General features: G+C 48.6%; 1 protein-coding gene across 8 annotated transcripts in view; it reads right to left on the bottom strand.

Moving 5' to 3' along the window:
- Positions 1 to 23,872, bottom strand: part of MRAS (muscle RAS oncogene homolog) — a 66,574-nt gene that overhangs the window by 30,300 nt on the left and 12,402 nt on the right. For 5 of the 8 annotated variants that reach the window (XM_005201891.5, XM_005201890.5, XM_005201888.5 and 2 more), the window contains 1 exon segment: positions 7,206 to 7,416. The exons of 1 other annotated variant lie outside the window; for it this stretch is intronic. In XM_005201891.5, coding sequence (XP_005201948.1) covers positions 7,206 to 7,398 — 193 coding nt within the window. In that variant the 5' untranslated portion in view covers positions 7,399 to 7,416. 8 annotated transcript variants of the gene reach the window in all.

A 23,872-nucleotide genomic window follows, 5' to 3' on the forward strand; every position in this document is an offset into this window, starting at 1 on the left:
AGGCTGACAGGACGGGACATCCTGGGCAGAGTGAGGAGGCCCTGGGCCTGGCTCTGCCTCCAGTGAGGTCTGACCCTGGCGAGTCACTTCTCCGTCGGCCACCGCACTTTCCTCGGGTGTAAAGTAAAGGGGCTGATACCACACAGCTCAGGAGCCTTCCAGCTCCAAGCTAACAAGAAAAAGAGGCAGGCAAGAACTCCACAACAAAGCGAGGGAGAGCATGGACTGGAGCAGATATTTGTAGACCCACATCCACGGCAGCAATGGTCACAATGGCCAGGTGGAAACAACACAAACGCCCACTGCCGGATGCATGGCTCAGCACAGCGTGGCAGGCGCAGACAGAAGATTGTTCGGTCTTAGAAAGGAAGGGAATTCTGACACATGTCATAACAGAGGTGAGCCACTGTGGCAAGTGAAACAAGCCAGTCACCAACAGACAATACTGTATGATTGCACTCATATGCGGTACCCCGAGTACAGAAAGGAGAATGGGGCTTGCCAAGAGCTAGGAATGGGGAATAGGAGTTGTTGTAACAGGGCTTCAGCCGGAAGAAATGAAAATGCTCTGAAGATAGATGGTAGTGATGCTGCAGAACAGTATGAATGTACTTAATGTCACAGAGCTGTCCCCTGAAATATGATGAAGACTGTCAGTCTCGTGTTATATCTATTTTACAACATGCACACACAAACCCCACAAAACTCCAGGACTCTGCCTAAGGCTTGAGTCTTTCTGACTGGGGTATGGGGAGTCACACAGCTCCAAGTCACAGACCCCCAAAGAGGGGGCCAGAGACCTGGGAGATGGGGAGGAGAAGCAACCCCACAGCGAGGGGTGGGCCCAGTAATGACGGGAGATGCTCCCAGAGTTGGGCCCTTAACAGCGGAAGGTGAGACAAAGGTCCCGAACCCTTGTAGGAAAGAACACAGACCAGGCTTGCTCCAAAGTTGGGGGCCTGCTGCAGACACTGGGGAACCTGGCTGCTGGCCCCTGAGGTCTTCCATCTCCTGTCTTTTAGATTCTGGGAGGACTCGGGCAATGAGACTCCTTGAAAGAAAACAAGAAATAGGGAATTCCCTAGGGGGTCCAGTGGTTAGGACTCTTTACCCCTACTGTAGCGGACCCAGGTTCAATTCCTGGTAACGGAACTAAGATCCCACATGCTCTGTGGGGAGGCACCCCCCCCCAAAAAAAAGAAATATGGAAAATAAGAAATAGGTTTGTTTGTAAGTAGGTAGGGAGCCTGTGAGACTCTTCAGTGTGGAAACCACAGAGAAGGCCCCTTGAGCATTGTGAGCATCTCTGCTCTGAGATTCAGATCAGAACCAGGGCCCCTGGCCCTCTGGAGACCTTGGGACAAGGAGCTGCAAGGGCAGGTGCAGCTGTCTGTCGACGCTGATAATCCAGGCCACACCCCGTGCTCTCGAGATTTCAACTCTATTCCCAGAGGCGCAGGGACCAGCTGTGTGAGGTTGGAGAGGTTTTCCCACCCAGCCAGACTGACAGAGAGCAGAGGAGACAAAGGGAGGTCAAGACCGTTGCTGGCTGTGTGACTCTCTTTGCGCTTTATTTTTATAACAACAATGCTGCTGCTGCTGCTGCTAAGTCACTTCAGTCGTGCCCGACTCTGTGCGACCCCACAGACGGCAGCCCACCAGGCTCCCCCGTCCCTGGGACTCTCCAGGCAAGAACACTGGAGTGGGTTGCCATTTCCTTCTCCAATGCAGAAAAATGAAAAGTAAAGGGAAGTCGCTCAGTCGTGTCTGACTCTTCGCGACCCCATGGACTGCAGCCTACCAGGCTCCTCCATCCAAGGGATTTTCCAGACAAGAGTACTGGAGTGGGGTGCCATTGCCTTCTCCTTATAACAACAATAGCTACCACAATTATGTCTGTAAGGACAAAACGCATGCGGCATGGACCTTCCACACAGTAAGCAATCGCCCACAGATATCATTACTGTCTCCTCCTCTTCATCAGGATCAGAGGTGCAGACCCTAGGGGAGCCCAGAAGCTTCAGAACACGAGCTCTGCAGATTCACACTTACAAAGTAATGCCATGGTCATGCTTCCCCCGCCCTGGCTCCATTGCTATAAATGTTATCCCCAAACCTTCCTAAAATCACTTTTAAGGAAAAAAAAATTAAGAAACAATTTTGGGTAGTCTAATACCCAAAGTTACTTTCTAAAAAGTTAGAGAGGGACTTTCCTGGTAGTTCAGTGGATAGGAATCTGCCTGCCAATGCAGGGAACACGGGTTTGATTCCTGGTCTGAGAAGATCCCCTATGCCGCAAGGCAACTAAACGCCATGCACCACAGCTATTGAGCCTGTGCTCTAGAGCCTGTGAGCTGCAACCACTGAAGTCTGTGCGTAGAGCCTATGGTCTGCAACGAGAGAAGCCCCTGCAACGAGAAACCCGTGCACCACAATGAAGAGTAGCCCCCTCTCACCGCAAGTAGAGAAACGCCCGCAAGCAGCAACGAAGACCCAGCCCAACAGCAACAACACAGTTAATTAATGGATTTTTAAAAAGCTGGAGAAGATAATATGTCTCTGAAGAGAAATAATATTTATTGAGCTCCATCTACATACCAGGCATGATGTTACTCTCTTACAGGCATTATGCAATGTTTTTCAGAATGTTTTCTGTGGAAATAGACCAAGAATGATGTGCAAAAAATGGTCCCTTGGGAAACCCTAAAAGGGCAATATATTCTTCCAATATACTTCTAACATGTTTGTATATTGAAGGTTCTTTCAAACCATGTAGTATCGAAACTGTTTATATTTCTTTAACTCAGTATATTCCAAAGTGTGGTATATATTCAAATGGGTGATGCAAGAGATGATTTTAGAAAGCGTGTAAACGTAAGTTGCAAACTTTACTGGTTACACATATTTATTTTGATGTCAGTTAGCAAATGTATATCGTTAGCACATCAAACCTGTGATTGCACATATATTGTTCAGGACTCATTCATTTATTTCACAGACATTCACTGTGGACCTACTCAATACTCTAGATGCTGAGGATACAGCAGTAAATAAAGTCCCTGCTCTCATAAATTTATATTTTAGTGGGGAGCAACAAAAACTCAAATAAACAAATAAATATATTGAACTTTTATAAACACATGTTCAACAGCAAAAGGTAGAATAAAGAAAAAGAGCTGGGCAGGGGGACAGAAGAGACAGGGGTGGACTGGATACGAGTGTAGAGAAAACCTCTCAGACAGAGGGACACTTGAACGGAGATCTACACGAAGGAGACTGTGTCTCTGCAGGAAGAACGTGCTCAGCAGAGAGAACAGCAAACACAAATCCCCAAGGTGGGAACGCACCTGGTGCCTGAAGGAACTGTTCCATGCTCCAGGACTACAGACAAGCTCTGAAGGATGCTTTTTAAAATTAATTAAATTCATATTCCACAATATTTGCCCTTTGAAAGTATACAAGTCAGTGCTTTTTAGTATATACACAAAGTCGTTCTATTTTTTTAAAGTGATGATTTGGTTTTGGTTCTGGCCAAGATGGAGTATGGGCAACCAGATTTACGTTCTCACCTGTAATAACCAAAAAACAGACAAAATATATGAAACTGGATTTCAAGACATGAGACAACAGGCAACAACGGACAGTGACTCCTGAGGGATGGGATATGAAAGAGGGCACCTATGAGTGCCCAGTTCACTGCCCTGAGCACTGCCAGGCTGCAGTGCTGAGAGGGGAAACCTGGGAATAAAGAATGTCATTTTATAATATAAAAGGGTCAATTCATCAAGCGAATGTGCCCATCCTAAACACTTAGCAATTAACAGCAGAGTGTCAAAATACATGCATCAAGAACTGGTCAAACTAAAAGAAAAAAAATAGACAAATCCACAATTAAACTCTGAAATTCAACACCCCTCTCTCGATAATTGAGAGGACAGGTAGAAAGAAGATCAATACGGATACAGAAAACCTAGAGAACACTACTTACAAACTTGATATAGCTGACATTTCCAGAACACCACACCCAACAACAGCAGGATTCTTTTCATGTGCATGTGGAACATTTACCAAGATAGACCATATCCTGAGTCAGAAAACAAGCCTCAATAAGCTTTAAAGAATTCAAATGATATACCGTACATTCTCTGACACAGTGAAACTAAAGTAGAAATCGATGACAGAAAGATCTTTGGAAAATTCCTCAATAGTTGAAACTAAATAATATACCTCTAAATCACTTATGGGTCAAAGAAGATATAAAAATGGAAATTAAATGGTATTTTTAACCTAATGAAAATGAAAACATAACATATTAAAATTTGTGGGACACAGCTAAATGAGTAGTAGTTTCGGCAAATTTATAACACAAAAATGAATATCTTATTAAGGAAGAAATGTTCAAATCAATGATAACAGATTCTACTTTAAGAAGTTAGAAACAGTATAGAAACTTAAACCCAAAGTAGGCAAAAGGAAATAAAAAACATAAGAGTGGAAATCAATAAAACCACATGGGAAAAATCAATTGACTCAAAAATTGGTTCTTTCTGAAAATCAATGATACTGATAAATCTCTAGCCAGCCTGATCAGGAAAAAAGACAAAACACAAATTACCTATATCAGAAATGAGAGAGGCAACAGCACTGCAGATTATACAGATTATAAAAGGATAATAAGACAATATTATGAACAACTTGATGCCAATAAAGTTGATAAATTTGATGAATTGATCAAGTTTTTAAAAGACACAAACTACAAAAATTCACTGGAGAAGAAATAGATAACCTGAGTAGCTCTATATCTATTTTAAAAATTGAATTTTTAGTTTAAAACCTCCCATAAAGAAAACCCCAAGCTCAGATGTCTTCATAGGTGAACACTACTAAACATTTAAGGAAGAAATAATACCAATATTGTTCAAAGTCTTACAGAAAATTGAAGAAGAGAGTGTACTTCTGAGATCATTCTAAAAGCCAGCATTACTCAAACATTACAAGTTACAAACCAATCTCTCAAGAATATAGATGCAATAATTCTAAAAAAAAAAAATGAGGTTTATCTACAATACAATGTTTTAACGTTAGAAAAATTAATCAATGTAATTTACTATATCACAGACTAAAAAGAAGAACCCCATATAATTATCTCAAGAGACACAGAAAAAGCATTTGACATGTGCACATGGACAAATATAACATGTAGTCCTGATACAAACTCTCATCAAACTAGGAATACAAAGGAACATCCTCAATTCGATCAAGGATATCTATAAAAACTCTACAGCCAACATCATACTTAATGCTCAAAGACGAAAAGCTTTCTCCTTAATATCAAAAACAAGACAAGTACAACATTAAGTCAATGAAATAAGGCAAGAAAAAGAAATAGAAGCCATCCAGATGGGAAAGGAAGAGGTAAAACCATCTTTTTTCACAGACATGATCATCTCTGCAGAAAATCTAATAGAATCTCCCCAAATCCACTAGCACTAATAAGTAATTAGCAAGGCCGCAGGTTACAATATATAAAATTCTATTGTATCTCTATATACTAGCAACAAACATTAAAAACAAATAAAAACTAGTATCGTTTGTAATACAAAGGTAGGTATAAATCTGACAAAATATGTAAAAGACCTATGCACTCCAAACTACAAAATAACTGATGAGAAAATTAAGGAAGACTTAAATAAATGGAGAGAGATACTGTCTTCATAGATTGGAAGGCTCAGCATTGTTAGGATGTCAGTTCTCCTCAAACTGATCCATAAATTCAATATAATCTCAATCAAAATCCAGAATTTTAGAATTTAACTGATTCCAAAATTCACACAGAAATGAGAGAAACTAGGCTATCCAAAACAGCTTGAAAAAGTATATAAAGTTGGAGATTTAACTATACCTGATTCTAGGACTTATTATAAAGCTACAGTTACCACGATGGTATGCTACTGGTGTTAAGACAGACAACAGATCAAACAAATAAAATACATGGACAATCAGTTTTCATCAAAGGTACAAAAAAGACAATTCACTGGGGAAAGGACAATCTTTTCAATAAATAGTGCTTGGACAAGTAAGTGCATGTCCACATACCCAAAGATTACCTTTGTCCCATATCACACCACATACAAAAACTAATTCAGATCATAGATGTAAAGGTAATACCTAAAACCATCAAATTTCTAAAAGAAAACATAGGAGAAAACCTTTGTGACCTTGGGTTAGGAAAAGATATAACTCTTGTCTTTGAAAGACACTGTTAAGAGAACAAAAAACAAACCAAAGACTAGAAAAATATTTGCAATTCACATATCTGATAGAGAACTTGTATCCCGGTGGTTTTCAAAGCTCGCCTCGTAGTGTAACACTCTATGATTAATGGCTCTTTGTTTCAAGATTCAAAACAGTACAAAGTAAGGATCAGTAAGAATCTAGAACAGTGGTTCTCTCATTTCACCATCACCTGAAGGGCTTGTTAAAACACAGGTTGCTGGGCCCCAACCTCAGAATTTCTGAACCAGTTGGGCCTGAGGGTTTTCATTTCTGCTAAATTCCCTGCTGGTGAACTGCTACTCCAGACCAACATAGACTAAACTAGAAACACAACGTCAAATGCAAGATTTCCCAGCCTGTCCTAGGGGCAGTTACCAAATAAACTATGCTTATTAAGAAAAAAGTTGATTTCCTACTTTTTAATTAGTTAGTGATCAGTTGTGTCCAACTCTTTGCAGCCCCATATACTGTAGCCTTCCAGACTCCTCTGTCCATGGGATTTTCCAGGCAAGAATACTGGAGTGGGTTGCCATTTCCTACTTCAGGGGACCTTCCTGACCCAGGGATCGAACCCGGGTCTCTTGCATCTCCTGCATTGGTAGATGGATTCTTTACCATTAGCGCCACCTGGAAACTTCTTAATCAGCTAGAGACATCTATAAAAGTTAATCAGAGCTTCTGATCAGAGAGACATAACAACCATGACATCACTCAGTCGGCATGATTCTAAGCCTTGACTCTTTGTTGAATACACATTTTGGTTTCTACAAAGCTGTTCAGAATTCACCCTGGAAAACACACACAGCCTTACACCAATCACCCCATAACAGCAACATGGAAGAAACCAGCATACCCAGCTGAAGACTGTCAACTTTCCCTAAACCTGTATTAACACCCCAACCCCATGCAGGGCTGTCATCAAGTCTCACCGTCCAAGATGGCCCATTGATTGTCAATCTCTGTATGTTTCAGGTAGGAGTCTTCGATGGTGGGGTCATAGTCAGGCACAAAGATCTTCTGGAAAAACTGGATGGTGAGGGCGCTCTTGCCCACACCCCCATCTCCCACCACCACCAGCTTGTACGTGGGGAGGTTGTCGCTGGGGACTGCACTCGTTGCCATGTTGCTGGTTGGTCAGACCTGGGGAGGCAAGACATGTGGAATGAGGCAGGGGGGCTTCCTCCTCTTTGACTTAGGGGAAAATATTCACAGGGTTTCCTTTTTTCTTCTAGAGTAACAAATACTCCCAATTGTACAAATGAAGACCTGCAAAAGAAAAGTACCAACCCTGATTCCTCACCCAGAGACTATAACTGTTAAAATGATTTATTCAATCATTTATTGGAAACCAACCATGTGCCAGGCCTGGCCTTGGGGACATAATACTGGTAGATGCCATGGAGTCTTTAACCAGCCAAAGGCCATGTCAAACAAGCCATACCACCACTGAATTCTGCACTATATTCCTGCCAGCTAAACACATGGGCATTGGTCTGGGCAGGGAGGGCATAGAAGTTCACCTTTCACATCGAGTCTGGTCATTGGATTGAAGTGCTGAGAAGGATGGGAGGTTTTCTGAGCTCAATGGAAAGAGGAGCACAAGAGCTTAGCACACCTGAGCTCAGAGTCCTGAGTCCCTTCTGACTCTCAGAATTTGGTGATCCTGGTTCCAGCCACTGGTCAACTTGCCTTTAATCATGCAGAAAGTCATGTGAGAATCTCATGACATCTGGTCAACCCATCTTTTAGTTGGTGAGGAAGAAGGGGAGGATCAGAGACAAGTTTTATGTTGATGGTGTTGAATCCAGAGAAGGCAGTGGTTCTTAACCAGGGGCAAAATGCAATGCCTGGAGATGTATTTAGATGCCAAAACCAAGTGAGTGCTACCAGCATCCCATCAGCAGAGGTCAGGGATGCTGCTAAACATCCTATAATGCCCAGGAAATTCCCATCCATCCTAAAATGTCCATCCTAAAATGTCCAGAGTGTCAAGGTGACCAGCCAGGGGCTAGAAACATGGGACTAAGATTCCAAAAAACAACTGAGCCTGAATAGCTCAGGACTGGCTGTGCAGAGGAGACAGCAGAGACATGAAGAGTGGTCTTTGGAAACTGTATCACAAAGTGACAAGGAGGAGAGGCGGGCAGGGAGCATGGAAGGAGCACTCAGAACAGGAGGGAAACTAGGACCTGTGACAGCAAAGGAAGCCCAGTTTCCCGAAGGAGGAGGGTGACAGCGTCAAGGCCTAACACTGGTGGGGGAAACAGGAGCAGAGTCATCTAAGCAAGAATTCGAGGGTGTTGTCAGAGACCTAAGCTGCTCACTGCAGAAGCTGCTGGAGGGAAGCACAACCACCCGGGGTGGGCCATTCCCGGGTAGCTTCAGGGCCGGTAGAAGGCGGGGGTGGGGCATGCCAGGAGACAATGCACCGCTGTCCTGTTTGCATTTCTGCTGCTTGGGAATGCCACCAATTGAGCCACAGTTTCCTTACCTAATAGATTAAAGGGCTGAGTTTTCACAGTTGTTCTTAGCTCCAAGAGTCCTCCATTCTAGATTTCAACAGAAAGGGTGTTAGACACAAATGTGGATTATGAGGCCACCCTGATTTGCATGGGGCTATAGGCGATTGTGCAGTTACTGAAGCTTGATGTTGACATTTAGGATTTCCCTGCAGTGGCGGGGAAGTAGGCACTTTTATACATTGCGGGTGAGAGTATAAATCTGTCCAAACTGGGCTGAGAGTATGTTTGCATAAATATGTCAAAATTTAAAATGGACATATCCTCTTTTAAGGCTATACCACATGTGAGAATGTAGTCCAAGGAGGTAATCAGACAAGTGTACAAAGATGTTAAGAACAGGGATAAAAATGGAAATAACTTAAATACTGGGTAGATGGGAGAAGAGTTAAAAGTTTATCCATACAATGAAATACTAGATAGCCATTAAAAAAGGATGCTATTGACTAGCCTAGAGAAGGTTTACAATATATATCTTAAAAAACAAGCTGCAAAACAGCAAGTACATTTGACTACATGTCCACGAAGTTACCCACCTGTGAATCTACATGTCTCGTGTGCTTCCAGGCACAGAGAGGATAGGCAGGTAGCTGTCTCTAAGGCAGATTTGGGGGTCCTTTTTCAATTTTCTACAATAAGCGTGTGTTCTATTTGTGTATTAGAAAAGCCGGACAATATTATGAATGTTCAGGCCACAATATTATGAAAAGAAGAGGGAAATGTGCGATTCCCTCTCCTTTTGAGTGGGAATTTAAGCTCCCCTGGTGCAGGATAAAAGGACCAGGTACCAGCTAAGCCCCAGCATCTGGCTCCCTCATCCCCCCAACAGGTGAGGATAATGGTGGGGATAAGCGGTGGCTTCAACGCACTGAGCTCTCCCACATGACAAAGCGGGTGGTCCCAAAAGGCCAGAGGGGTGTTGAGGGAGACAGAAATGGGGGGCAGGGGAGGGTATGGGCCACTCTCTGTCTTCTCTGCCTCTTGGGGGTCAGGGGAGTTTGATGTCAGCTCCTCACTGCCTCTCCTTAAATGCTGACCTAGCCTGAGGAGGGCGGTGACACATGGGCCAGAGTGAATGTGTCTGCCTGTGAGAGGCTGTTTTTATTTTTTTATTTTTTTATTTTTTTTTGAGAGGCTGTTTTTAAAGCTCCCTTCCAAGGAGATATAAACGACTATGCATAAAATAAATAAGCTCCCAGGATATAATGTATAGCACAGGGAATATAGTCAATATTTCACAATAACTTTAAATGGAATATAATCAGTAAAAATTTTGAATTACTATGTTGTACACTTAGAACTGATATAATATTATAAATCAACTATACCTCAGTTAAAAAAATAAAATAGATAAAAATGAAAGCTATCTTCCCTTCTCGCTGGCAGCAACGTGAATAAAAAATACTAAGTGGGTGGAAAGTTATCAGGAAGGAAAATAGTTTCTCCTGATTTTCCTCTCAAAATAAAACAAGAAATACACCATAAATATGATAGAGGACATGAATCCAACCTTTGAGGCGGCGCTCAAACCACCCACAGCAGAATCACCTGGGGACCTGACAAAATTGCCCTCTGCCTGCAAGCGAGGCAGCTGGCAGAAAGCGGATGAAGCCGATTTCCTTTCACGGTGCCCCGCGCTTAGGAGTTGGCCCAAGAGATCACAGGGCGGGGGGCAATTCAGAGCTCCCTCCAAACTCAGACTCAGTGGAACAGGGTTAGAATGCATGGTTAACACAAACACTGGACTGGTCCCTCGTAGGGGAAAACCCTTCAGCGCTTCCCATAGCAGATGGGGATTCACTGGACATTCATGGCTGACCTCTCATAGTGCTCTCTCCCAAGCAACTGTGTTTTCCAGTGAACCCTGACGTCATGTGGTGCCCTTTGCCCACCCCACCCACACTGGGGCCCTGGGGAAAGAGCCCAGGCCCAGGAATCACCTCCCGTGGGTGGTGCCCCCTCTGACCCATGCCCTGCAGCTCCTGGTGCAGGGCCCCCACTACTTATAGAGGACTGGAAGTCCTCTACACTTACTGCACGTAACAGGGGAGGGCTGCATCTCATCCCTCCATCACCTGGCCTGGCACAGCATCAAGGACAGATGTTACCTAGAGGTACCAGGGCCCATCGATGGCTTTTTTTTTTTTTTTTTAATTTATCTGGCTGCACCAGGTCTTAGTTGTGGCATGTGGGATCTTAGTGCCTTGACCAGGGACTGAACTTGGGTCCCCTGCTTTGGGAGCAAGGAGTCTTAGCCACTGGACCACCAGGGAAGTCCGAACAACCATTAGACGACCTACCACACGGTGCCAGCCTCTCCACACAGAGGGCTCAGCGGTGGCTCACTCAGCCACAGGTTGGGACTGTCTCCCTCCCCTCCCAAGCACAACTGGTCACACAGATAAGACCCTCCTGGAACCAAGTGTGAGCCTGGGAGGAAAAGAAGGTTTGCAAGGGTGGGACTGGAGTCCAGAAAACTCCCCAGTCCATAAGGTCTCTTGGGCAGAACGTCCCCTGAAATAATCCCTGACTCAAAGGATGTCTTTGTAAACAGGGAAGGCAGTCAAAATGCCAAGGGGTGTGTATCACCCTCCTACAAAGTCGGCTGATCTCACGTGGTGTGGAGAAAGATTTTTGAAAGTCACCACAGGGTAAAAGGTTGGTTGGTGGTTAAGTAGCAAACTGCTTCCATTTACAACATCCCTCTCCTCTCCGGCCTGTCCAACTAGACAGTGTCTTGGACATTCTTCTAGAACACTGGTTCTTCACCATTTGCGGGTCATAGATGCCCCTTGGAGGTGGGAGTGTGAAATAAGGTGGGTCTGGGGCTGCCTTTAAAGTCTCCCCACCGATTTTCCATGGCTTATACTCTCCCAACCCACCAGCTGAGTGACCTTGGGCGAGTTAACCTTTCGCAGCCTCAGTTTTTAATACTTGTAAGATGGGGTTGGCTAGAGAACCATCTTTTGCAGGATCGCTCTAAGGATGAAATTAAAATGTATGAGAGGAGCCCAGCTTAGAGGAGGTGCTCAAATGTCTGTTCTCTTGCCTTGTTTACTTTGTTCCCAGAAGACAGTCCCACAGACTCCCTCCCTCCACTCTTGGGGCTCGGCAATTCCCAGCCTCCTCCCCCGCCCCATCAGAGGCCCCAGTGCCACCTCAGCTCCCTTGCAGTCGGATTAAATAGGCTTGTGTGGCAACGTCACCCGTCATTTAGAACATTGTTTCCATGGGAAATGGCTCTGAGGTTCCAGGCAGCCCGCTCCACTCAGAAACCAACTTTTGGAACAGCAGCCACAGGGCAGAGGAGGTGGCTGAATGCTGGCTGCCATGGCAACCACCGCTCCCAGAGCCCCTCCCAGTGCACGGGCAACCCAAATTCCACCTCATATTGGAAACTTCTTCCTAAAAGGCAGTATCACTGCCTAGACGATTTTAGTGACGTGTATATGAAAACTTCAGGCATCTGTCAGCTGAGAAATAAGCTTTTCTGCTGGCTGTCTTTTGCTCCTTTTCTCTCCCCAGAATTAGCACCATCCTGCATGGGTTGAAGTTATTTCCTGAATGGCAGATTCACCTCCGCAGCAACTGGGGAGCTCCATGTGGACAACAGCCACGTCTCCTCAATCGTTTGCTACTCAAGCGGCCAGGCAGGGCCCAACACATGTATAGCCCTTAGAGTGTATTTGACTACTCAGTACTGCCCAGTCCAGCCTTCCACCCAGCCCGCCCTCCCCTGGATCAAGAAGCAGGGCAAGACACCCGCTCTTCTGATAGGGGCAGCCTCGTGGCCCTAGGACATGTGTGTGTGGGTGGGTGGCGTGGGCTTAGGTGGACACAGGACCCCTGAATAACCTTTTCACCCAGCAATTTTCAAAGTGTGCTTGGAAGTGGGGGTGGTCCCTGACACCTCCTGGGAAGTCTTGGGCAAAGACTCTGTTCTTGGGAGAAGGGGGAATTGGAGGGGGTCTCAGTCATAGCCTTGGACTGTTCAGCCAGGCAGCCTGAGTTTCACTCAGTGTCTCTGATATGGACTGCCTGTGTGACCGGGAGCAAGTTTCTTAATTTCCAGGAGCCTCAGTTTCCCCATCTATAAAATAGAACAGAACCCTCGAGAATGCATAATTACAGTCCCAGTGGAAGAAAACTGACGGTGGAGGTCCCTGAGTAAGGGCATATTTGCACTGATGTGGCAAGTACCCGGGCCCCTGGGCTCCCTCCAGTGTGGTAGGCCCCAGTGATCTGGACCTTGCCCACCCCGTCCTGAAGGCGCCCGTACCGCAGAGGGCTGCTGGAGGACCCAACACAGTAATGAATGCCTAGGACAGCGGTGGGCCCCAGCAGCCCCTCAAAACAGCAGTGCCCACTGGTTACTATCCCTCACCAAATCTGCCCCCTTCTCCCTAAGTTCCCAGTTTCTAGGGCTTCTACAGAGCTTATTTCCCAAAAGAATAGTCCAGAACACTGCCCATTTTTACAAGTGGTCACATGGTAAAAGAAGACTTTGGCCGCAGACACCGTCAAGGGGCTCATTGGGCTTCCTAGCCTCTCCATGCACCCCACCCCACCAGCACCACCTCCAAAGCAGTGTCCTGTAGTCCTGGCCAGAAGAAGAGGTGCCCAGGAGAAGCGCCAAGCAGTAACACCCCCCACCATTTAGAAGGCATCGGCTGTGTATGGATCAGACACCAAAGGTCAGGCTTGGCGCCACCATGCCACACTGCCTAGAATTCTGGTTATTTTTGCAGCATCACAGTACCTTTCTTGGACTGTCTTTGTGATTCATAACCCAAAGGGCACTGTTCATCCTCCCTGACCACAGAAACCGTGGTAGTGGTCATCCCAGAGCCTCCCCCAAAGACGCTACCAACTTAATTGAAGGTTTAGTTTCACTGCTTTTTGCTTCTCTGTTTCTAGACGAATCATTTTAAAGATTCCTTCCTAAACTGATCAGTTGAACTGCAAGTTGTCTGGTAAATAAAGCTGGAAGAGGGGGACACATTCATTATTAATGCAGCTCTTGGGAGAGTGAACGGACTCTCATTCACATTGAGTGGAATCAGCCCGGGGAAGTTAATCTCATCTCTGTGATGTCTGGGTGTGCCCAGTGCAGGGGGATGAGCACACACTGCGGGGGGAGGACCCAACCCATGTGGAGGAAACGGCTCTGCATTCCAGGAGCTGCCCTTCCCTTCTGCACAATTCCCAGAAACGGGCAGCCTCCCCGGGGGCTGCTGATTTGCAGGCAGTGCATAACTGATGTGCAGACCCGCCAGGGGTCTGGGCCACTTGGCATCCCTAAGGCTCCGTTCTCACCTTGAGGAGACTTTGCTTCACCCTTTGTCTCCCACCTTGGCTATTCCCAGGCCAGCACTGTCACTGCATCACTCAGGCCCTCCAGGAAGCTACTGGTGCATTCAGTCCACTTAATCTTTAAGACTTAACCGCCTATGGCTGATTTATGTTGATATATGGCAGAAACCAACACTATAATATTGTACAGAAAGTATCCTCCAATTAAAAATAAACAAGTTTAGGGGAAAAAAAAAAGATGACCACCAACCCAACTGTGTGTGTTATTTTATGCTGGACAGGACCTTAAATATCATCAGGTCTAGATGGCGAGTGTATGGCATGGGTGCCCCTCCTTCCCAGAGCCAAGGCAGATATCGAAGTCCATTGTGCTCCTCTTTCCTGCTCAGTCTTACAGCCCTTTTCAGTGCAGCACCCTTGGCAGCCAGAACCAGACGATTGGTCCAGAGATGAAACTTGTTTGCCATCCCAGATGGAACCCAGTCGTGTCCGACTCTGCGACCCCATGGACTGTAGCCTGCCAGGCTACTCTACCCATGGAATTCTCCAGGCCAGAATACTCAAGTGGGTAGATTTTTCCTTCTTCAGGGGATCTTCCCAACCCAGGGATCAAACCCAGGTTCTCACATTGCAGGCAGATTCTTTACTGTCTGAGCCACCAGGGAAGCCCCACTACTCTTCAGGTTCCCTCCAAAACATCCCACGAACTGGCCATCCTGTTCCATGGAAGGGGCTCGGGACCTTTAGGGGGAGCCTGCCTGGCTACCTCTGGAGAACTCCGCTAATGGATCAGCCCCTGCTTTTCTACCCCATCAAATCCGAGTTCCTCTGCCAGGATCACACCTGGACTGCAGCAGCAGAGCAGAAATACCAGACGGAAGTCCAGAGATCCAGGCAAGGCCACTGCTTGAAGTAAGTCAGCTGAGGAAAACAATGCCCTTGACCTTCCTCATGAACCCCAAGTACGATGTGCTTCCTTACAGCACAGCATTAACACTTGGTCCTTACTTGCTAGTCTGTGGGTGCCTCCTGACTGAGCCTGAGAGCTTAGCCATTTACAACCAGCACTATGAGTCCCAGAGTAGGTGTGCGGAAACGACCTGCTGTAATAATTACAACAGTGGCCCTGTTAAAAATAATAGGAACCCTTAATTAACGTAAGCAATATGTCTGACACTATTGGAAGATTCTACTAAATTAACTTATTTAATTCTCCTAACAACCCTATGAGGTATAACTTAATTGTCCCCGTTTTACAGTTGAAGAAACTGAGACACAAAGAAGTGAAATAACATCTCTCTCTCTCTCTTTTTTTGCCATGCCCCGTGGCTTGTGGGATCTTAGTTCCCTGACTGGGGATTGAACCCGGGGCCCTCAGCAGTGAGAATGCGGAGTCCTAACCACTGGACTGTCAGGAAATTCCCAAACTTCTTTCAGGTCATCAGCTAGAAAGCAACAGTGACAGGATCTGAAACCACGCATCATGGCTCCAGAGCCTGAAGCCAGCCCATCAGGCTAGGCATCCTCTCGTGATAGGCAGGATATTGCAGGGGCAGAGTCAGGCCAGGCCAGAGAGAGAAGATCCAGAAGTGCTGGGAAGAGGTCAGCAGTGAGCCGGGGAGGTGGTGTTAAGAGTCTGGGCGACCTCCATGACCAGACGGCTGCCCCCAGAGGAGCAGCTGAGCAGGTCAGCACCCGAGTCATCAGGGCAAATGCTAGTCTCTGGGAACAGACACGCCATCCCCCCTGTTCCCTATCCTGACTGTGACCAAGCAGGACACAGGGCTGGGACTGACAGGTATTCCTGTTTTGAGGATCAGACAGGAAGCTGAGGGATCAGGTGGCTGCTCAGCGTCATGGGAGCACCAGGGCTCTGAGACCTCATTTTCTGGCACCCTGGTTGGGACCCTCTCCACTGTGCTTGTCCCTGCCTCAGTCCATCCCCTTGTGGTCTTACACACCGGTAGCTCCTTGCCCAGCTTGGGGCTGTGCCTCACTTAAAACCCCTCACCAAGGAGCCTGAGCTAGGAATCACACATTTGCAAACTTTGACAAGTTACATTCTGTACCTCGGTTTTCTCTTCTGTAAAAGTGGAGACGGCAGCGTTGGACTTGTGGGGGTCTGGCTCACAGACAGTGTTCAATAAACATCAGGTAGTTACCATCATTTCTCTACCAGAATACCAAAGAACTGATGCCTTCAAACTGTGCTGCTGGAGAAGACTCCTGAAAGTCCCTTGGACAGCAAGGAGATCAAACCAAGCAATCTTAAGGGAGATCAACCCTGAATATTCACTGGAAGGACTGAAGCTGCAGCTCCAGTATTCTGGTCTGATGAGAACAGACGACTCATTGGAAAAGTCCCTGATGCTGGGATTTGGGGAAGATTGAGGGCAGAAGGAGAAGGGGGCATCAGAGGATGAGATGGCTGGATGATGCAATGAATGTGAACTTGGGCGAAGTCCAGGAGATGGTGAGGGAGAGAGAGGCCTGGCGTGCTACAGTCCACGAGGTTGCAATGAGTCACACATGGCTGGGCTATTGAACAGCAACAACAAAGTTACCATCATTCAGTTCAGTTCAGTCGCTCAGTCATGTCCAACTCTTTGCAACCCCATGAATCGCAGCACGCTAGGCCTCCCTGTCCATTACCAACTCCCAGAGTTCACTCAGACTCACGTCCATCAAGTCAGTGATGCTATCCAGCCATCTCATCCTCTGTCGTCCCCTCCTCCGCCTGCCCCCAATCCCTCCCAGCATCAGAGTCTTTTCCACTGAGTCGACTCTTCGCATGAGGTGGCCAAAGTACTGGAGTTTCAGCTTTAGCATCATTCCTTCCAAAGAAATCCCAGGGCTGATCTCCTTCAGAATGGACTGGTTGGATCTCCTTGCAGTCCAAGGGACTCTCAAGAGTCTTGTCCAACACCACAGTTCAAAAGCATCAATTCTTCGGCACTCAGCTTTCTTCATAGTCCAACTCTCACATCCATACATGACCACTGGAAAAACCATAGCCTTGACTAGATGGACCTTTGTTGGCAAAGTAATGTCTCTGCTTTTCAATATGCTATCTAGGTTGGTCATAACTTTCCTTCCAAGTAGTAAGCGTCTTTAGCATCCTTCAAAGTTCATCCCAAGTCCCTCTTCCTGCAGGAAGCCCTCCTGCCTCCCCAGAGTCCTTCCTGAGCTCATGCCCTGCCAACCAGCTGGTTCCACAGATGACAACTTGTCAGAACTCAGCCTCTCACCAGTCGCTCCTTGGGGCACTCTCACACCCATCTGCCAGCTGGTCTCAACACCCCATTCTCCTTGTGAGGGGGAGGGGGCAGTCTCCTGTAGTGATGCTGTAAGACATCAAGCCCCCACATGCTGCTGACCCAACATTGGAGATTTAAGCTCCTCAAAGACATTTCCCAAATATTCAGGAGATGCTTGTTCACTGAAGAGACTGCAGCAAATATCAAATTACTGGGAACTCAACATGAGACACAGTTTCTCCCTCTTTAAATCCAGAGGTGCTCTCCATCATAAAACCTAGTCCTGCTCTGGGTTACTACTGGCTTGGCGGGTTTATCCTTGGAAAGAAAAGCCTATTAGGGACACATGACATGAGAAAGGGCCCAGAGGAGAATGAGCCAGGAGGAGTAAAGTGGACAGACCACCAGCGCACAGAGGCTTGGATCTGGGAGGCATGCATGTCCAGTCAATGCTCCCAGAGCACCACCAGTGTGCCTGGTCCTGGGAACTGGGGAGCCTGAGATGAATGAGCCCCCACCCCTGGCCTCAGGGTTCAAGGGGTGTGGAGGGGAGGGGCAGACAGAGGGTTACAATACAAGAGGCTAATAAGTAAGCACACAGGGAGAGCAGGAGGGTATCATGCCCAGCCTGTGGGCACTGCAGAAGGCTTCCTGGTAGAAGCAATGCCAAAAATGGGGTCTTGTAGGCCAAGTAGGTATCAGCTAAGCTGAGTGATGGAGACAAGCATATGCTAGGTGAGGACCAGAAGGTGCAAAGGAGTAAAGCACAGAGGTGTGAAAAACCAAACAGGTGCCAAGCTCTGCAAACAACACGCTGTGACTGGACTGCAGGATGCGCCCTGTGTGCCATGGCGGTGGGGTGGGGGTGGGGTGGGGGTGAGGTGGGAAGCGGGCGGTGAGGACCACTTGCTACTCCCTGACAACCAGGGATGTCGGTCTTTGTATCCTGAGCACTAAGCACAGAATCTGGCATGTGGTGGCTGCCCATCAGCTCTGAATGATGAAGGAACAAGTGCGGGGCTGTGGGGCGAGGTGGGAGGAGCACAGGGCGCGTGGAGGCCCTGGGACTCTCCCCTCCCCACAGGGTGCCACGTAGGGTCTCTGGAAGGCTGCCCAGTCTGGTGGGCCCACAGCCCTTTCTGATGACCACAGTGATGTTCATCCAGCAGAAAAGCCCAGTGGAGACTGGATAAGTTGTGTGAGAACTAAGGGCTCCAGAGGCTCAGAGGAGCAGGGCAATAGATGGAAGGGGCTGCAGGGTCAGGTGGGAGCAGAAAGGTCACATAGGAAGAGCTGGCATGGCCACAAAGGTCCCAAGGCAGAGCTGCAAGGGGTGGCATTTGGTCTTCCCGGTTAGCAGCCAGGAGCAGCATCAGGGATACCAAGGCATGTGCCCTTGGGCACAGCTGGAAGAGGGCCAAGCTGGGATTTGGCACTGAGACTAACAACTGAAAACTAAAATTCTGCCCCACTCCCCACCCAGCTACTCCAGGGGTGGGTGGTCTAAGAAACTCTCAGGACCGAGGGATTAACGAGGGCTTCAGGGTCTCAGGTCCACACTGCCCTTCAGAACCACATGCTCCGTTAGCACCCCTGGGTCACGGGGTGCTGTCACCAGCCACTTGGCCCTCACAGACCCACGTCCTCATGGGTTGGGGTCCCACCAACCCCCCGTCCCTTCTTTCCCCACATCCTACCACCACAGGGAGGGTGGACTGAACCCAGTCCAGGGGTGAGGGCCAGGGCTGCTGCCCTACCGCAAGAGGCAGAGAGGAATTTAAATTCTTATTCTCAGGGACTTCCTTGGTGGCCCAGTGGTTAAGAATCCAACTTGCAATGCAGGGGACATGGGTTCGATCCTTGGTCAGGTAACAGATCTCACATGCCACGGAAAAACTAAGCCCACAGACTACAACTAGCGAGTCCGTGTTCTGCGACGAAAGATCCTGCATGCTAGAACTAAGGCCCGATGCAGCCAAAGAAAGGAAGAAATACTTGTTGTTGTTGTTGTTCTTATTCTCAGTCCCGGAGTTCTCTCCATTTCGCTAGTGCAGGGCAGTTCCACTGACAGCTGAGGAGGAGAGTTTCTCAACCTTAGAGAGGCATCTGTGTGGGCACTGGGAAAGTCAGGCTGGCTATCACCCCACTGCAGAGAGCTAACAAAGCGAGGCCCTCAGACTCCCCAAAGCCTGGCAGGTTGCTCCCCATTCTGATTCAGCTGCCCTCTCAGGCCACGTCTGGAGCAAGGGCTCCTGTGAGCCCCCCGCATCTTCACATCTCCTCCTGGGCTGGTCCGGCTCAACCCCCACAGGCCCCTTCTCCCGCCCTCTGCCCTGGCCCTCTGTCCTCTGCCTCCCCCATCCGCTCCAACATCCCTTTACCTTGCTTGAATCTCAGGCCAAGGCCTGGTGGCACGTCCCCCTCAGTGGCTGGCTCTGCCTTGTCGCCTGCCCTCCACCAGTGCTGGCCTCCCCAACTCCAGCGCTGTCACCCGCCGACTCCAGTGCTGTCATCCCTCACCCAATCCCGGGCACGGTGCTCCTAGAAAACCTGCCATGGGAGCTGGAAGCTCTTCCCACAGGCCCACCTGAACTGCCCCAGTATCTGCGTCCTTAGGGACAGAGGCAGTGCTAACCTGTCAGGGAGTCTGCAAATGAATGCTATCTGCCTGTACTGCCTTTTTACTTTCCCTGCCTGTGAAAACATTCCCTCTGAGGAACAGCCACCCTGTCTCCCAGCCTCCCAAAGCCACCCCTTCCTCCCTGGCCTCTCTTACTCCCCAGGTCACCTTCCACTGAGCCACCTTGCCTGTGACAACCTGGAGTGCTGGCCAGGTGGCAGCCAGAGGGCTTTGCGGCCACTATTCCATTTGACTCATCATGGCCACCTCACTGACAGGGCTCTGTTTAGCCCCTGAGGTCCCCGAGGTTGTCTAGGCCATGCATCTCCATCTGCAAGTGACCACGAGCTCCCTTCTCAGCTACACGGCCACACTCACTCTTCTCCCTTCAAATCAACAAGCCAGGAGTTGTTTTATTATCATATTTTCCCCACTAGAGCGGGGCTGGGGAGCTATAGGCTGGACCTCATATTCCTTATCTCAAGGTCACTAACTTTCTCTTGAGTGGAGTGTGTGCTAACTGGGGCACAACTTCACAGGCCATCCCTCAGGGATGACCCAGCCTAGAGCTGCTGCCTCACAGAACCCAGGGCCTCCCACCAGCCCAGGAGGCGAGTGGCCCAGGAGAAGGGCAGGCACAGTGACAGCAAAGGGAAGGCCTGGGTGCGGGGAGCAGGCCTCCCTTTGTGTCAGCAGCCCCTTGCCTCTGAGATGGATGCTCCTTGTCAGGGCTGAGTTGTTAAACCCCACCCTCCCACATCCTGGCTGACCCACCATCTGAACTGCTTTATCCCGCAGTAGCAGAAAGAGGAGCTCGGGAGACAAATGGATACCCCAAACTCACATGTAGGCAGAGGCGAGGTGGATAAATGGGAGAAGGGGGCAGAGACAGGCAATGGGGAGCAGTGGGGCCCGGGGTAAACAGGAGACCTCTGGCAGCCTCCACCAGCTGACTGTCATGACAGGAGCATGTCTGCAACAGGGTTACCAGAGAGTCCAAATTTTTTAAGAGTAGCCAGATATCTGAATTTTTATGTAAACTCATTTTTTTTAAATGTTGGCTTCCCAGGTGGTGCTAGTGGTAAAGAACCCACCTCCTAATGCAGGAGACGTAAGAGAGTGATGAGGATTTGATTACTATCCACTCCAGTACTATTGCCTGGAAAATCCCATGGACAGAGGAGCCTTGTAGGCTACAGTCCATGGGGTCACAAAGAGCCGGACACAACTGAGCGACTTTACTTACTCACTTACTTCAGGAAGATCCCCAGGCGGAGGAAATAGCAACCCACTCCAGTATCTGGCCTGGAGAATCTCATGGACAGAGGAGACTGGCAGGCTACAGTCCAAAGGGTTGCAAAGAGCTGGACAATGACTGAAGTGACTTAGCACACATGCACCAATTAAAAAGTTGTATACACTGTACAAGACAAACAAATCACCCTCCTGGGGGACCCCAGCCCATAAGGGCACCTGCTGCTACCCTGGCCACCCTGAGCAGGCCAGCACTGAGTGGTGTGGCCGCTCCAAGGCAGATAACCTTTTGCACTGCCTTGGCCTGGCCTGGCTTTTGGTCTTGACTTTGGTGTGAGGTTAAAGGAAGGGCTTCCCTGGTAGTTCAGCTGGTTAAGAATCCGCCCTCAATGCAGGAGATTCCGGTTCTATTCCTGGATGGGGAAGATTCCCTGGAGAAGGGACAGGGTACCCACACCAGTATTCTTGGGCTTCCCTTGTGGCTCAGATGGTAAAGAATACGCCTTCAATGAGAGAGACCTGGGTTCAACCCCTGGGTTGTGAAGATCCCCTGAAGGAGTACATGGCAACCCACTCCAGTATTCTTGGCTGCAGAATTCCCACAGACAGAGGAGCCTGGTGGGGGCTACAGGTCATGGGGTTGCAAAGAGTTGGATAGGACTGAGTGACTAAGCACAGATTAAAGGAAGTGACCATCACACCAAGGAGCAGCAGTAGGGAGTGCTCAGCTCGGAGACTCTCCAGTCTGGCCATCTTTAGCTGGGAAGGGCAGAGGGGTGGCACATGCAACCACCCCAAAGCTTGGCAGAGCCTGAGGTGGAGGAGGGCAGAGAGGCACATTCAAAATTGACTATTGCTTTGATTTCTTTCCATCATGTATATACAAAATGTTAAACACCATAAATGAAAAACGTGAAAAATTTTATGTTCAACCCAAAATGAGAAAGAAACAGGACTGAGGCACATCCCTGAGGTGAGGAGAGGTGATCCAACCCCCATTCTAGACGAGTGAGCAGACTGTAGAGAGAAGGGCTGGAGCAAAACAAAGGGGAGACTTCCTGAACGCGAGGCGGGCATGGCAATGAGCGCCCTGGGGAGGCGGCGGGGGGTGGTGTTCCTGGGCAAAGGGAAAGGCCAGGGAGGCAGGACCGGGGGAGGGTCCAGCTCCCTGGGTCTGAAGGCCTGAACTTGGCTGGAGGTGAGGAAGGCGGACTTCTCAAGGACCCTGCCAAACTCTGAAAGGGCAGGAGACCACTTTTCAATCTCTTTCCCCAGACCTAAAGAGCAGCTGCATCTTCCCTGTCCTCCTGGCCAGGCTGGACCTCAAGCCCGGGATGGACAGAGAGCAAAGGGCAGAGTGGGCAGGCCCACTCAGTTCCCAAGCAGCAGGAGCCACCTAGAAGCTTCCATTGGCTGGGGGGTCGGGGGGGCTGGCTGCCTACCTCTCTTTCTTCTACATATGGCACGTTTATAAAAAGCTGTGAGTCAAAGCATCTGCCCCCTTGGCTACATGTGCGAATTTGGCTGGTGCGAACTCACTTCAGTTGTGTCTGACTCTTTGCGACCCTATGGACTGGAGCCTGCCAGGCTCCTCTGTCCATGGGATTTTCCAGGCAAGAATACTGGAGTGCGCTACCATTTCCTTCTCCAGGGGATTTTCCCAGCTCAGGGACCAAACCCACATCTCTTATGCCTCCTGCACTGGCAGGTGGTTCTTTACCACTAGGAAGCCCCGCTTCGTGTGTGACCGTAGGCAAATCGCTCCACCCACGTGCGCCTCAGCTTTCTCACCTGTTAACAACAGTATCCACCTCACAGGGTTGTTCTGAGGATGGAATGAGCCAATATACACGAGTGCTTAGAACAGCGCCTGGCACGTGAGGTGTTTATTACTGTCATCATCATCGTTGTCATCACTATGTTGTGGGAACTCTTGCCAGGGTCCCCTCCACCGAATTGCGGAGAAGGGTGCCTGGGGCCATTCAGGGCTGCTCTCCAAGCTGCCCTGAAGCACTCAGGATGGGGCTGGAAGGGAACGAAGGGGCTGCCTTTGGATCACCTCCATTGGCCTGCGAGGTGATCAGTAGGGAGACTATAGCGAGACCCCGGCCACCCAGTGGGATGCAAGACCACCACTCCTGCTGTGAAGGCATGCCAGGGCTCAACAAGGAAGCACATTTTATTCCTGATGACCCAAGGAATGAGCACCACCCACAACCCGTAGGTGGCTTATTTTGGGGTGCAGAGAAAGGCAGAAACTGCAGAGCCTCATCCCATCTGACAAGGATGAGCCCAGGAGGTAAAACTGGAGGCAGAGCAGATGTTAGAAACACGGGAATGAGTCCAACAGGCCCAGTTTGGATTCTGGTTGTGCCACCCTCTAGCTGTGTGACCCTTGACAAATTAATGTATAAACCTCTCTGTGCAAAACTATCACTGTTGGATGGGTAGCAGTAACCAGAGGGAGCAGAATCAGGCTGAGTCCTGTGGCCAGGGCTGTTCATCATGTCCTGACCAAGTGCTAAGCACTCACCTACCTTCCCTGACCAGCACCTCAGACTAGGTGAGGTCACTGCTCTGCCTCCCAAGACACCCAGTTGTCTGTCTTGACAGCACTCTGCATGCTGCACTCG

The sequence above is a fragment of the Bos taurus genome, chromosome 1 (genome assembly GCF_002263795.3).
Source record: "Bos taurus isolate L1 Dominette 01449 registration number 42190680 breed Hereford chromosome 1, ARS-UCD2.0, whole genome shotgun sequence".
In the NCBI taxonomy this organism is placed as follows: Eukaryota; Metazoa; Chordata; class Mammalia; order Artiodactyla; family Bovidae; genus Bos; species Bos taurus.